This window comes from Mobula hypostoma, chromosome 11 (genome assembly GCF_963921235.1).
Source record: "Mobula hypostoma chromosome 11, sMobHyp1.1, whole genome shotgun sequence".
Classification (NCBI taxonomy): Eukaryota; Metazoa; Chordata; class Chondrichthyes; order Myliobatiformes; family Myliobatidae; genus Mobula; species Mobula hypostoma.
In genome coordinates, this window is record NC_086107.1 from 4,403,775 (window position 1) to 4,419,751 (window position 15,977).

Consider the following 15,977-nt stretch of genomic DNA (forward strand, 5'->3'; position numbering starts at 1 on the left):
GCAACTCTCACCCAAAACTTGAAGGGTAAGTCCTGCTGGAGAAATAGCATCTAACTCCAGCTTGCCCAGGTGGGGTTAAAGTCTTTGAGCCACACAGAGCCGTGCTACCCTGAACTCCGAAAGATAGGTGAATATGGGTGAGAATGGGGGAGTGAGAATAGTGACAGAGGCTGGAAAATGTTAAGACCCTAAGATATAGGAGCGGAATTAGTCAATTTGTCTCATTGAGTCTGCTCCGCCATTCAACCATGGCTGACCCTTTTTCTCCCCATTTCCCAGCCTTCTCCCTGTAACCTTTGATACCATGTCCCATCAAGAACATATCAATCTCTCCCTTAAATACACCCAACAACCTGGCCTCCACTGCTGCCTGTGGTAACAAATTCCACAAGTTCACCACTCTCTGGCTTAAGGAATTTCTCCACATCTCTCTTTTAAATGGGCGCCCCTCTATCCTGACGTTGTGCCCTCTTGTCCTAGATGCCCCCACCATGGGAAACATCCTTTCCACATTTACTCTGTCTAGGCCTTTTAACATTCGAAATGTTTCAATGAGATCCCCTCCCAACCTTCTAAATTCCAACGAGTACAGACCCAGAGCCATCAAACGTTCCTCAAATGATAACCCTTTCATTCCTGGAATCATCCGTGTGAACTTCCTCTGGACCCTTTCCAATGCCAGCACATTATTTCTTAGATAAGGAGCACAAAATTGTTCACAATACTGAAGGTGAGGCCTCACCCGTGCCTTATACAGCATCAGCACCACATCCCTGCTCTTGTATTCTAGACCTCTTGAAATGAATGCTAACATTGCTTTTGCCTTCCTCACCACCGACTCAACCTGCAAGTTAACCTTTAGGGTGTTCTGCACAAGGACTCCCAAGTCCCTTTGCATCTCAGAATTTTGGATTTTCTCCCCATTTAGAAAATAGCTCCAACATTTATTTCTACTACTAAAGTGCATGACCATGCGTTTTCCAACATTTTACTTCATTTTCCACTTGCGTGCCTGTTCTCCTAAGCAGTCTAGGTCCTTCTGCAGCCTACCTGTTTCCTCAACACTAACTGCCCCTCCACCAATCTTTGTATCAGCTGCAAAATTGGCACTTCATCTAAATCATTGATATACAGCAGAAAAAGAAGTGGTCCCAACACTGACCCCTGCAGAACACCACTAGTCACTGCAGAATTCCTGTTGTTTACAGAAAAGGATCCTTTCATTCCCACTCGCTGCCTCCAACCAATCAGCCAGTGTTCCTTCCATGCGAATAACTTTCCTGTAATACCACGGGCTCTTAGCTTGGTAAGCAACCTCATGTGTGGCACCTTGTCAAAGACCTTCTGAAAATCCAAATACACAACATCCACTGCATCTATCCTTTGTGTAATCTTCTCAAAGCATTCCAACAAGTGTCAGGCAAGATTTTCCCTTAAGGAAACCATGCTGACTTTGTCCTATCTTGTCCTGCGTCACTGAGTACTCCAAAACCTCATCCTTAACAATTGACTTCTCCATCTTTCCAACTTCTGAAGTCAGGCTAACTGGTCCATAATTTCCATAATTTGGCTGCCTTCCTCCTTGCAGCTTTTTGAGTGGCTATTCCCTTGTAATAGTAACTGCACTCATTTCTCTTCCCTCACACCTTTCAACATCTGACATGCTGCAAATGTTTTCCACAGTGGAGACTGATGCAAAATGCTCATATAGTTAATCTGCCATTTCCTTTCCTGGTCGTAATCATTTCTCTTGCCTAATTTTCTAGCAGTCCTATATCCACTCTCATCACGCTTTTATTTTTTTAATATAATTGAAAAAGCTTTTACTATCCATTTGATATCGTTTGCTAGCTTATTTCATATTCCATCTTTTCCCTTCTAATGATACTTTTAGTTGCTCTCTGTAGGTTTTTAAAAACTCCCAATCGTCTACTTTCTCACTAATTTTTGCTTTGTTGTAGGCCCTCTCTTTTGTTTTTACATTAGCCTTGACTTCCCTTGTCAGCCACGGTTGTACTATTTTGCTGTTTGAGTATTTCTTTGATTTTGAAATACATCTATCCTGCACCTTCCTCATTTCCCCAGAAACTCGCTCCATCGCTGCTCTGCTGTCATCCCTACCAGCAGCTCCTTCCAATTTACTTTGGCCAACTCCTCCCTCATACCACTGTCATTTCCCTTACTCCACTGAAATACTGCCACATCAGACGTAACTTTCTCCTTATCAAATTTCAAGTTGAACTTCATCATGTTGTGATCACTGTCTCTTATGGGTTCTTTTACCTTAAGCTCCCTAATCACCTCCTGTTCATTACATAACACCCAATCTTATGTAGCTGATCCCCTTGTCGGCCCAACGACAAACGGCTCTAAAAAGCCATCTTGTATGCATTCAGCAAACTCACTGTCCTGAGATCCATTTCTAACCTGATTTTCCTAATTGACCTGCGAGTTAAAATCTCCCATGACTGTCATAACATTTCCCTTTTGACTCGCCTTTTCTATTTCCTGTTGTAATCTGTGGTCCACATCCCAGCTACTGTTGGAAGGCCTGTATATAACTGGCATCAAGGTCCTTTTACCCATGCAGTTTCTTAACTCAACCCACAGGATTCAACATCTTCCGATCCTATATCACATCTTTCCACTGATTTGATGCCCTTCTTTACCAGCAGAGCTACACCACTCCCTCTGCCTACCTTCCCATCCCTCCGATACAATGTGTAAACTTCGACATTCAGCTTCCAACTATAACTGCTCAGCCATGATTCAGTGATGGCCACAAAATCATAGCTGACAACCTGTGACGATGAGTGGGTCGGGGTACGGAGAGTGATAGACAATGGAGGAGGGGAGAGTGGGAAGAGTGACAGAGGCTGGGAGGTGATGAGTGGAGGTGACAAAGGGCTGCAGATGATGTAATCTAATAGGAGAGGAAAATGGAGAATAGAATAAAGGGAGGGATTTGGGGAGGGAAGAGCAAAGCAGTGTGTAGTGTGTAATAGAGGGAGCAGTGTGTAGTTGTAATAGAGGGAGCAGTGTGCAGTGTGTAATAGAGGGGAGCGGTGTGTGGTGTGTAATAGAGGGAGCAGAGTGTAGTGTGTAATAGAGGGGAGCGGTGTGTGGTGTGTAATAGAGGGAGCAGTGTGTAATGTGTATTAGAGGGGATCGATGTGTAGTGTGTAATAGAGGGAGCAGTGTGTAGTTGTAATAGAGGGAGCAGTGTGCAGTGTGTAATAGAGGGGAGCGGTGTGTGGTGTGTAATAGAGGGAGCAGTATGTAATGTGTATTAGAGGGGATCGATGTGTAGTGTGTAACAGAGGGAGCAGTGTGTAGTGTGTAATAGAGGGGAGCAGTGTGTAGTGTGTAATAGAGGGATTAGTATATAATGTGTAATAGAGAGAGCAGTGTGTAGTGTGTAATAGAGGGGAGCAGTGTGTAGTGTGTAATAGAGGGATTAGTATATAATGTGTAACAGAGGGAGCAGTGTGTAGTGTGTAATAGAGGGGAGCAGTGTGTAGTGTGTAATAGAGGGATTAGTGTATAATGTGTAATAGAGAGAGCAGTGTGTAGTGTGTAATAGAGGGATTAGTGTGCAATGTGTAATAGAGAGAGCAGTGTGTAGTGTGTAATAGAGGGGAGCAGTGTGTAGTGTGTAATAGAGGGATTAGTGTGCAATGTGTAATAGAGAGAGCAGTGTGTAGTGTGTAACAGAGGGAGCAGTGTGTAGTGTGTAATAGAGGGGAGCAGTGTGTAGTGTGTAATAGAGGGATTAGTGTGCAATGTGTAATAGAGAGAGCAGTGTGTAGTGTGTAACAGAGGGAGCAGTGTGTAGTGTGTAATAGAGGGATTAGTGTGCAATGTGTAATAGAGGGGAGCGGTGTGTGGTGTGTAATAGAGGGATTAGTGTGCAATGTGTAATAGAGAGAGCATTGTGTAGTGTGTAATAGAGGGATTAGTGTGCAATGTGTAATAGAGAGAGCAGTGTGGGACTTCAGGCTCCTGTGCTTCCTGCTGATGGTAGCTGTGAGGTGGTTGCCTGGCCCGCTGGTGAGGATCCTTGGTGATGGATTCAGTGCTGGTGGGGAGGGATGCACCCATGATACATCAGGCTTAGTCCACCACCCTCTTGGCAATTTTGTATCTTCCTGTGTATTCAAATTGCCACACAGTTGGCGCATCCCATTACAGTGACACCTGTAAGATTGGTGTTCACTTCCCTCCGTTCCCCGTGACCCCATGGTTTTCCTCCGGTTTCTCTGGTTTCCTCCCACATTCCTAAAAGGCGTATGGTTAGCGTTAGTAAGTTGTGGGTATGCTAAGATGGATGGCCTGGATGGAGGGATCTTTGACTATGGATGCTGCTTTCTTGAGGCAGTATCTCCTGGAGATTCTAGTGATGGTGGTGAGGGATGTGCCTGTGATATACTGGCTGTCCACCTCTCTCTGCAACTTCTTATGCTCCTCTACGTTCGAATTGCCATGCCAGACCGTGATACAATCAGTTTTGTGCTTTGTGTAGTGATCTAGCATATGGGATAAGAGTGAGGGAGTGAGTCTGATCCATTGGCCTCCAGTTGGAGAAGAAACACCTCATATTCTGTCTGGGTAGCCTCCAATCTGATTTCTCCAACTTCTGGTACTTTTTCCCCACTCCCTATCTCTTTTTCTTTTTTCCCCATTCTGGTTCCTCTTTCACCCCTTCTCTTCTCCTCACCTCCTCATCACCTCCCTCTAGTTCCCCTCTCACCCCTTCTCTTCTCCTCACCTCTCTCTAGTTCCTCTCTCATCCCTTCCCTCACCTCCTCATCACCTCCCTCTGGTTCCTCTCTCATCCCTTCCCTCACCTCCCCATCACCTGCCTCTGGTTCCTCTCTTACCTCTTCTCATCTCCTTACCTTGCCCACAGCCTCTGTCTGGTGCCACTCCTCTTTCCCTTTCTCCCGCGATCCACTCTCCTTTCCTATCAGATTCCTTCTTCTTCAGCCCTTTTCCTCTTCCTCCTATCACCTCCCAGCTTCTTACTTCATCCTCCCTCCCCCACCCACCCATCTTACCCCAACCCGGTTTCACCTGCCACCTGCCAGTTAGTACTCCCTCCCCTCTCCCCACCTTCTTATTCTGGTCTCTTCGCCCTTCCTTTCCAGTCATGGTGACGGGGCTCAGTCTGAAGTATTGACGGTTTATTCATTTCCATAGATGCTGCTTGACCTGCCGAGTTCATCCAGCATTTTGTGTGTTGCTAAGGAAGAGGGGTTTGGATGCAGTGCTCTGATCCATTGGCCTCGTTCTCTGCTGTACAGTTTTATCAAACTCATATTTCTTGTTTCTTCCAGCGACGCTGTGTGGCGGCCGACTTGCACCCCCCATTTGGTCCAGTGGCTCAGCATTAACTGTGGAGTTCACTGTCAGATCCAACAGTACTTCCGGTGGTATCTGGCTGGTTTACACCACCCAACAGCCAAAGAACAGTCAGCGATCTCTGATGTGAGGGATGTGCTGCCAAAGAGAATGTAGGGCCTGCAATTCACATCTGAGACAGGCCATTCAGCCCCTCTATTCCAGCCTACATACAGGGCTGTTCCGTTTCTATGTGTTTATCCAGCTTCCCATTACACCCACTTTTTCCACTCTCCTCGAGCTCTTCCCCTGCCCTCCCACCACGTTCAGTGTCTCTTTTGTGAAACTGAACCATTCTAGTTCACTGTGTCTCAGGATAGATTCTGCAGAATGAAGTTACTCCCCAAGACCATCCAACCAAACCTTCTAGACCCACCCAGCATAGGAAATTGACATTTGAAACTATAATTTTAGACATGGAAGCAGAATTAGGCCATTTGGCCCATCAAGTCTGCTCCGCCATTCTATCAAGGCTGATTTGTTTTCCCCTTCAACCTCATTCTCCGCTTTCTCCCAGTAACCTATGACAGTCTGACTAATCAAGAAACTATAATCCAGTTTATATATACCCAATGAAGTGGTCTCCATGGCCTTCTGTGGCAAAGAATTCCACAAATTCACTACCCTAAAGCTTTGCAGAACAATCAAAGCTAAATCAAATCGATTTCTAGGCACAGTAATAATTTTATAGTTTAAATTTACTTATCCATAAGTCAGGGTAGGTCTATTGTCTCTGCCTGCTGCTGCCTCACTGAACACATGTCCTCCTATCTCGATTCCATTCTACTCCCCTTGGTTCAGACCCTTCTCACCTACATCCACAACACTTCAAAGGCTCTCAATCTCCTTCGTAACTTTCAATTCCCTGGCCCCGACTGATTAATTTTCACCATAGATATTCAGTCCCTATACACTTCTATTCGCCATCAAGAACGCCTCAAAGCTCTCTACTTCTTTCTTGACAAAAGAACCAACTAATTCCCCTCCACTACCACCCTCCTCTGTCTGGCAGAACTGGTTCTCCCCCTCAACAATTTTTCCTTTGGCTCCTCCCACTTCCTTCAGACTTGAGGGTAGCCATGGGCACCTGCACAGCTATCTATGCCTGGCACTTAGTGACTACGTAGAACAGTCCATGTTCCAAGCCTTCCCAGTAATACTCCTCAACTCTTCCTGTGCTACATTGACAACTGTATTGGTGATGCTTCATGCACCTATACTCTTGCTCATCAATTTCATCAACTTTGCCTCAATCTTCCACCCTGCCCTTAAATTCATAGTCTATTTCTGACACCTCCCTCCCCTTTCTTGATCTCTGTCTTCATCTCTACAGACAAAAACGGTCAACTGACATCTTTTATAAACTTACTGATTTCCATGGTTACCTTTTCCCACCCCATCTCCTATAAAAAATATTATTCCTTTTTCTCAGTTTCTTCACCTCTGCCGTATCTGTTCCCAGGATGAGGCTTTCCTTAGCAGCTCTTCCTTCTTCAAAGAATGGGTTTTCCCTCCATCCACTATTGATGCTGTGCTCACCCGCATCCCCTCCATTTCCTGAATATCAGCACTCACCCCACCTTACTGCTGCTTTAACAATGATAGCGTTACTCTTGTCCTTACCAACCAGCCCGTGAGCCTCTGCATCCAACACTTCATCCCCTGCAACTTCTGCCATCTCCAATGGGATGCTACCATTAAAAACATCTTTACTTCCCCTCCCCCTCCGCTTTCTACGTGGATTTCTCCCTCTGCAATTCTCTCGTCCATTCGTCCCTCCCCACTAACCCCCTTCCTGGCACTTAACCCTGCCAGCAGACGAAGTGCTATACCTGCCCATTCACCTCCTCTCTCACCTCCATTCAGGTCCCTAAACCTCCTATTCACCTCCTCTGTCACTTCCATTCAGGGCCCTAAACCTCCTATTCACCTCCTCTCTCACCTCCATTCAGGACTCTAAACAGTCCTTCCAGGTGAGGTGACACTTCACCTGCGAATCTGCTGAGATCTTCTATTGCGTCCTTTGCTCCCGATGTGGCCTCCTCTACATTGATAAGACCCATCATATATTGAGGAACACTTCGTCAAGCACCTCCTCTCTATTTGGCAAAAGCGGAACTTCCCAATGGTCAAATATTTTAATTCTGATTCCTATTCTCGTTCTGACATTTAGTATCAAGATGAGGCCACCCTCAGGGTGGAAGAGCAACACCCTATATTCTGCCTGGGTAGCCTCCAAGCTGGTGGTATGAATATTTTTTCTTCTCCCAGCAAAAAAAATTCCCTTCCACACCCCTCTTCTTCTATTCCCCACTCTAGCCTCTTGCCTCTTCTCACTTGCCTATCACCTTCCCTTGGTGCCCCTCCTCCTTCCTTTTCTCCCATGGTCCACTCTCCTCTCCTACCAGATTCCTTCCTCTGCAGCCCTTTTACCTTTCCCACCCACCTGGCCTCACCTATCACCTTCCAGCTTGTCCTCCTTTATCCCCCACCTTTTTATTCTGACATTTTCCCCCTTCCTTTCCCGTCCTGAAGAAGGGTCTCAGCCTGAAATGCCGGCTTTTAACTCATTTCCGCAGATGTTACCTGACCTATTGAGTTCCTCCAGCATTTTGTATGTGTCGCTCTGGATTTCTAGCTCTTGTGTTTATCCATGTATTGTTACAGTTTAATATGATAGAAATTAAAATGCTTCTTGAATAATTCCCTTTGGTTGTTCTTTACTCATTTGTCTAATTAATTGCCTAATTTAGAGCATTTGTTTTGAAGACTTGGGAAAATCAATACCATTTTCTGCAAAGGATTTTAGTTATAGAGTCAGACAGCATAGAAACAGACAATTCAGCCCAACTCCTCCATACTGACCTACAGGCACCCATTTGTGTTAATCCCATCTTCCAGCACTTGGCCTGTAGTTTTCTATGGATGGGTGATTCACGTGCTCATCTGGACACCTCTTAAACAGTCAGTACTCAGTCTCCACCACAGTTAATAGGGTGCTTAAAAAGGCACGCGGTGTATTAGCCTTCATTAGTCGGGGGGATTGAGTTCAAGAGCTGTGAGAGTAATGTTGCAATCCTGTGACACCATGGTTAATGAAAACCCAGTTTCCCCCGGGATCAATAAAGTATGACTATGACTATGTTAGACCATACTTGGAGTATTGTGTTCAGTTCTGGTCACCTCAGGAGGATGACAGGTGACTTGACAGGGGTGTACAAGATGACAAGAGGCATAGATTGAGTGGACAGTCAGGAACTTTCTCCAGGGTGGAAATGGTTAAAACACGACGTTGGGGGTGGGGGGTAATAATTTAAAGGTGATTGGATGAAAGTATAGGTGGGATGTCAGAGATAGGTTTTTTTACACAGAGTGTTGTGGGTGCATGGACATGCTGCCAGGGGTTGTGCCAGAGACAAGTACAGTACATTAGTTCAAAGTAAATTTACATAGAAACATAGAAAACCTACAGCACAGTACAGGCCCTTCGGCCCACAAAGTTGTGCCGAATTTGAAATTTATTATCAAAGTACATCTATTTCACCGTATATGATGCTAAGATTCATTTTCTTGCGGGCATACACATTAAATCCAAGAAACATAATAGAATCAATGAAATTAACAGAACGACAAAGAACCAATGTGCAAATGACAACAAACCGCAAATACAAAAGAAAAAAATGATAAATATATAAGCAATAAATATAAAGGACATAGAAACCATAGAAACCATAGAAACTACAGCACAGAAACAGGCCTTTTGGCCCTTCTTGGCTGTGCCGAACCATTTTCTGCCTAGTCCCACTGACCTGCACACGGACCATATCCCTCCATACACCTCCCATCCATGTACCTGTCCAATTTATTCTTAAATGTTAAAAAAGAACCCGCATTTACCACCTCGTCTGGTAGCTCATTCCATACTCCCACCACTATCTGTGTGAAGAAGCCCCCACTAATGTTCCCTTTAAACTTTTCCCCCCTTGCCCTTAACCCATGTCCTCTGGTTTTTTTCTCCCCTTGCCTCAGTGGAAAAAGCCTGCTTGCATTCACTCTATCTATACCCATCATAATTTTATATACCTCTATCAAATCTCCCCTCATTCTTCTACGCTCCAGGGAATAAAGTCCTAACCTATTCAACCTTTCTCTGTAACTGAGTTTCTCAAGTCCTGGCAACATCCTTGTAAACCTTCTCTGCACTCTTTCAACCTTATTTATATCCTTCCTGTAATTTGGTGACCAAAACTGAACACAATACTCCAGATTCGGCCTCACCAATGCCTTATACAACCACATCATAACATTCCAGCTCTTATACTCAATACTTTGATTAATAAAGGCCAATGTACCAAAAGCTCTCTTTACGACCCTATCTACCTGTGACAACACTTTTAGGGAATTTTGTATCTGTATTCCCAGATCCCTCTGTTCCACTGCACTCCTCAGTGCCTTACCATTAAACCTGTATGTTCTACCTTGGTTTGTCCTTCCAACGTGCAATACCTCACACTTGTCAGTATTAAACTCCATCTGCCATTTATCAGCCCTTTTTTCCAGCTGGTCCAAGTCCCTCTGCAGGCTCTGAAAACCTTCCTCATTGTCTACTACACCTCCAATCTTTGTATCATGAGCAAACTTGCTGATCCAATTTACTACATTATCATCCAGATCATTGATATAGATGACAAATAACAATGGACCCAGCATTAATTCCTGTGGCACACCACTAGTCACAGGCCTCCACTCAGAGAAGCAATTCTCTACCACCACTCTCTGGCTTCTTCCATCGAGCCAATGTCTAATCCAATTTACCACCTCTCCATGTATACCTAGTGACTGAATTTCCCTAACTAACCTCCCATGCGGGACCTTGTCAAAGGCCTTACTGAAGTCCATGTAGACAATATCCACTGCCTTCCCTTCATCCACTTTCCTGGTAACCTTCTCGAAAAGCTCCAATAGATTGGTCAAACATGACCTACCACGCACAAAGCCATGTTGACTCTCCCTAATAAGTCCCAGTCTATCCAAATGCTTGTAGATTCTGTCTCTTAGTACTCCCTCCAATAACTTACCTACTACCGACGTTAAATTTACTGGCCTATAATTTCCAGAATTACTTTTCGATCCTTTTTTAAACAACGGAACAATATGAGCCACTCTCCAATCCTCCGGCACCTCACCTGTAGACAGCGACATTTTAAATATTTCTGCCAGGGCCCCTGCAATTTCAACACTAGTCTCCTTCAAGGTCCGAGGGAACACCCTGTCAGGTCCCGGGGATTTATCCACTTTAATTTTCCTCAAGACAGCAAGGACCTCCTCCTTTTCGATCTGTACAGTTTCCATGATCTCACTACTTGTTTCCCTTAATTCCATAGACTTCATGCCAGTTTCCTTAGTAAACACAGACGCAAAAAACCTATTTAAGATCTCCCCCATTTCCTTTGGTTCCGCACATAGACGACCAGTCTGATCTTCAAGAGGACCAATTTTATCCCTTACAATCCTTTTGCTCCTAATATACCTGTAAAAGCTCTTTGGATTATCCTTCACTTTGACTGCCAAGGCAACCTCATGTCTTCTTTTAGCCCTCCTGATTTCTTTCTTAAGTATTTTCTTGCACTTCTTATACTCCTCAAGCACCTTATTTACTCCCTGCTTCCTATACACGTCATACAACTCCCTCTTCTTCTTTATCAGAGTTGCAATATCCCTTGAGAACCAAGGTTCCTTATTCCTATTCACCTTGCCTTTAATCCTGACAGGAACATACAAACTCTGCACTCTCAAAATTTCTCCTTTGAAGGCTTCCCACCTACCGATCACATCCTTGCCAGAGAACAACCTGTCCCAATCCACGCATTTTAGATCCTTTCTCATTTCTTCAAATTTGGCCTTCTTCCAGTTAAGAACCTCAACCCTAGGACCAGATCTATCCTTGTCCATGATCAAGTTGAAACTAATGGTGTTAATGGTGTCATGATCACATGGGGTGAAGAGTCCTTGAAAGTGAGTCAATAGGTTGTGGAAACAGTTCAGTGATGAGGCAGATGACATTTAGAGAAGTTTGATAGGTTTCAAAGGTACATTTAATGTCAGAGAAATGTATACAATATACATCCTGAAATGCTTTTTCTTCGCAAACATCCATGAAAACAGAGGAGTGCCCCCAAAGAATGAATGACAGTTAAATGTTAGAACCCCAAAGTCCCCTGCCAGCTCCCCTCCCTCCCACACGTAAGTGGCAGCAAGCAACGATGGTGGGGAGGGCTTTATCTGTGATGGACTGAGCTGAATCCAGTACTTTTTATAGGATTTTCCATTCACACACAATGGTGTTTCCATACCAGGATGTGATGCAGCCAGTCAATATATTCTCCACCACATATCTGTTGAAGTTTGTCAAAGTTTTAGACGTCATGCCAAATCTTTGCAAACTTCTAAGTAGAGGTGCTGCCAAGCTTTCTTTGCAATGGCACTTAGTGCTGGGCCCGGGACAGGTCCTCGGAAGTGATAACACCAAGGAATTTACAGGGAGGAGGGGGGGAAGATGGCGGCACGACGCAGCTTGCAGCGGCCACTCCGGTGAATGATATCCGTTATCTGTCAAGTGGGGTGCTGTGCACAATCCTGATTTGATGGAGACAGACGTGAGAGCATGGAGGAACATCTGGTGAAACTTCTGAAATGTCCGTTTCGCTGCCGTTGCTACTGTGTGACCCAGAATCTCCAGAGGGGAAGGCCTCGAGTCCTTGGCTTTGCTTGTTGCTCGGCGGCCGGGGTGGGGTCGAAGCGCTTGGCAGAGATGGTGCTTGGTGTTTGGTGTCGGAGGCTCGAAGTTTTTGGATGGAATCAGAGTCGGCTGTGGTCAGGTGCTTTCAATGCATTGGCAAGTTTGCAGCGCTTCCGTCTGCGTGAGATGATGGGGCTATCGGGACTTGAGACTTTTTTTACCGTGCCCATGGTCTGCTCTTTATCAAGTTACGGTATTGCTTTGCACTGTTGTAACTATATGTTATAATTATGTGGTTTTGTCAGTTAGTCTTGGTTTGTCCTGTGTTTCTGTGATATCAATCTGGAGGAACGTTGTATCATTTTTAATGCATGTATTTCTAAATGACAATAAACGAGGACTGAGTGTCCTCATAATCTAATCTAATCAAATCTAATTTAAAGTTGCTGACCCTCTCCATCTCTGATCCTCCAATGAGGAGTGGCTCATAGATGTCCGGTTTCCTCCACTTGAAGTCAATAATCATCTTCTTGGTCTTGCTGACATTGAGTGAGAGGTTGTTGGAGTGGCACCATTCAGTCAGGTTTCCAATTTCCCTCCTACATACTGGTTTGCCACCACCTTTGATGCGGCCAACAAGAGTGGTGCCGTCAGCAAACTTAAATATTCCATTAGAGTTGTGCTTCGCCTCACAGTCGTAAGTGTAAAGTGAGTAGAGCAGGTGCTCACCTCCACAAAGATGGAGGGGCATTCAAGAAACTCGTAGGCATATGGAAGATAAAAAATGGAGGGCTATGTAGGAGGGAAGGGTGTATTATACCGTAACGTCCGCTGCTCCACGTTCACTCTTTTTGGCAGTGCATTCCAGGTACTCATCACTTTTGGTGCATTTTGATTGCGTTTGATGGTTCTGGCCCTGTACTCACTGGAGTTTAGAAGAGTGATGGGGATTGGGAGGAGAGGGAAACTCATACTCACAACTCTCTGGGTGAGAAAGGTCTCCCTCTAATCCTCTCCAAATCTTTCAACCTCTTTCTCTAAACCTTACCCAGACTCGTTACTTTAACCCTCTACCCCAAATCTATGTCGCCTAGATTCATCTATTTCTGATAAGAGAGATAAGGTCCAGCAGTCAGCTCGATCTATACCCTTCATCATTTTACGCCGGTTCCCCTTTAGCCCCTCTGCTCCACATAGCTATAGAAGTTAGTGTGATGCTATTACAGCTCGGGCATTCCGAAATCTGGAGTCCAGTTCTGACGTCACCTGTATGAGTTTGTACGTTCTCCCCATGAACTGCTTGGGTTTCCTCCAGGTGCTCTGGTTTCCTCCCACAGTTCAAAGATATGCTAGTTAGTAGGTTAATTGGTCACTGCAAATTGTCCTGTGATTAGGCTAGGGCAGGCATTCCACCTTTGAGCTCTTGGATGGATCGTTCCTTGTCTGGAAACTCATCTTTGACCTCACCGCCATGGGTGATCCTATCAGGAGCTAAACTGCAGACCATCACTCTCAAGATCTCAGGAATTCACAAGCATCTCTGCCACAACAAGGTGCTGACCCTTGGAGAAGCAAATAATAAACGCCCAGCCTGGCCCTGTTAGTGTTGAAGTTACTGCAGTTCCTTAAGGTTGTTATAGTCAGGGGTGGTTGTGGGCACGCCAATGTTCCCAATGGCGTGCGTCTCAAACAGCCTCTGACAACCAAGTGCAGATCCTGGCCTTCACGTGCGGCTTAGCTACCGAGCCTGGTGGAACCGTTTCTACTGACGGAAGAAGGGGCAAAGCCGACACCCTAAAGCCAATCACTTCAGGCGATCGGGCCTCACCATCTCACCTAGGAGAAGGAAAACTCTGATCTCAAACCTCCGCTGCCTTGCGGCTAGACCCACTCACGGGCAAGGGTACAGGAGTGAACACGAGGAAAAATCCAGGGCTGGGGTCCGTAAGGCAGAGCTATGTTGGGTTCAATGCTGACCGGAAACTCCTACAATGCTGCTGGTGGCAAACTGTATCGGTCTCTGGCTTCCTTTTGGGTTCATCAGATGTGTGGAGAGGGGGAAGCCTGCTACATTGGCAACGGCTTGCTCTCATATTGTACTGCTCTCCCTTGCGTCTCACATTGACAGCCAGGATACAGCATCCGTGGTTGACCCCGGCCAGCGGAGGGCCTATCTAAGCTTTATGGAACGTCTCTGAGACTCACAATATATTTAGCTTTACCTCGCAAAATAAAGATCAATTCATCATTTGAAGCCCTTTAATTCCATTAGCCACTCTGCTACATTTTACAATTTCATTGCTTCATTTCAGCAAGAATGAAAATGCTTCAATAAATACTTTAAAAAAATAAACATTAAATTCTGCCAAGTCTAATTTATTGGACAAACCTGTTGGTTTAAGTTTCACTCTTTCCTCAGCTCCCACCATTTTTAACCCAGCTAGAACCTAAGATACTCATAATATTCTCGTCTGCCAAGATGATGCCACTCTTAAGTTGGAGGAGCAATCACCTCTAATTCCATTTAGGTAGCCTCCAATCTGAAGGCATGAACATCAATTTCTCCAACTTCTGGTAATTATTCCCCTTCCCTTGCCCTCTCCCTCAATTCTCCACTCTGGCCTTTTACCTCTTCTCACCTGCCTATCACCTTCCCTTGGGTCCCCTCCTACTTCCCTTTCTCCCATAGCCCACTCTCCTCTCCTATCAGATTCCTGCTTCTCCAGCCCTTTACCTTTTCCACCTTTCACCTCCCAGCTTCTCACTTCATCCCCCCCGGCCTCCCGCACACACCTGGCTTTACCTATCACCTTCTAGCCCGTCCTCCTTCCTCTCTCCCACCTTCTTATTCTGTCATCTTCTCCCTTCCTTTCCAGTCCTGAAGAAGAATCTCGGACCAAAATGACAACTGTTTATACCACTTCATAGATGCTGCCTGATCTGCTGAGTTCCTCCAGCTTTTTATGTGTGATATTAATACACTAATTCTTACATTAATTCTATTCCCCTTATATCATATGGCATTTAAAAATATCTCCAAATATGTATTCAATTGTCTTCTGAGAGTGAGTTCTGCTTGGTTATATACTAATAATGTGGGAGGGGTGGATAGTTGATGGAATGGGGAAGAGGACTGATAAAACTTTCTAAATCTCCTGGCAGTATATGGTGACAGAAGACGCTGCTATCTCAAGCAACGGACAATCTGCTGAGGGAGCTCAACAGGTAAAGCAGCCCTTGTGGGGAGGGAAAGGAAATTGTAAAATTGGTAAATTGGCTTATTGCAACACGCACAAAATGCTGGAGGAACTCGGTGGGCCAGGCAGCAACTTTGGAAATGAATTAACAGTCGATGTTTCAGGCTGAGACCCTTCATCAGGACATCTACCCTGAGGGAGAAGACTGTTACTGTCCACCTTATCTCTTCCAAGAGGATCACCAGGGGTTGGAGGTTTGTGTGCTTCAGTGATCCGGAGAGCTACATTGGCTGGAATCAGGGCCTTGTACTTTGGTGCTTGGTAGGGTCACCCATTCCAGACAGATCAAAGGGTTTTTAAGGCATCCGTTAGTCTTACGAGACCATGGATCTGCGCCTGGAAAGTCTTCATTCTCCAGGGCACAGGCCTGGGCAAGGTTGTATGGAAGACCAGCAGTTGCCCATGCTGCAAGTCTCCCCTCTCCACGACACCAATGTTGTCCAAGGGACGGGTAAGGGCTGATACAGCTTGGCACCGGTGTCGTCGCAGAGCGCTGTGTGATTAAGTGCCTTGTTCAAAGACACAACACGCTGCCTCGGCTGGGGCTCGAACTCATGACCTTCAGGTCTCTAGTCGATTGC

At 45.4% G+C, this 15,977-nt stretch overlaps 1 protein-coding gene across 3 annotated transcripts in view; it reads left to right on the forward strand.

Annotated features, from left to right (window-relative positions):
• LOC134353561 (ovochymase-2-like) overlaps nt 1-8,044 on the forward strand; it is a 77,872-nt gene extending 69,828 nt beyond the window's left edge. For all 3 annotated transcript variants that reach the window (XM_063061600.1, XM_063061598.1, XM_063061599.1), the window contains exons 10-11: nt 1-25; nt 5,337-8,044. The exon at nt 1-25 is cut by the window's left edge and continues 115 nt beyond it. In XM_063061600.1, coding sequence (XP_062917670.1) covers nt 1-25; nt 5,337-5,491 — 180 coding nt within the window. In that variant the 3' untranslated portion in view covers nt 5,492-8,044. The remainder of the gene's footprint in view (nt 26-5,336) is intronic.
• The last annotated feature ends 7,933 nt before the right edge of the window (nt 8,045-15,977 follow it).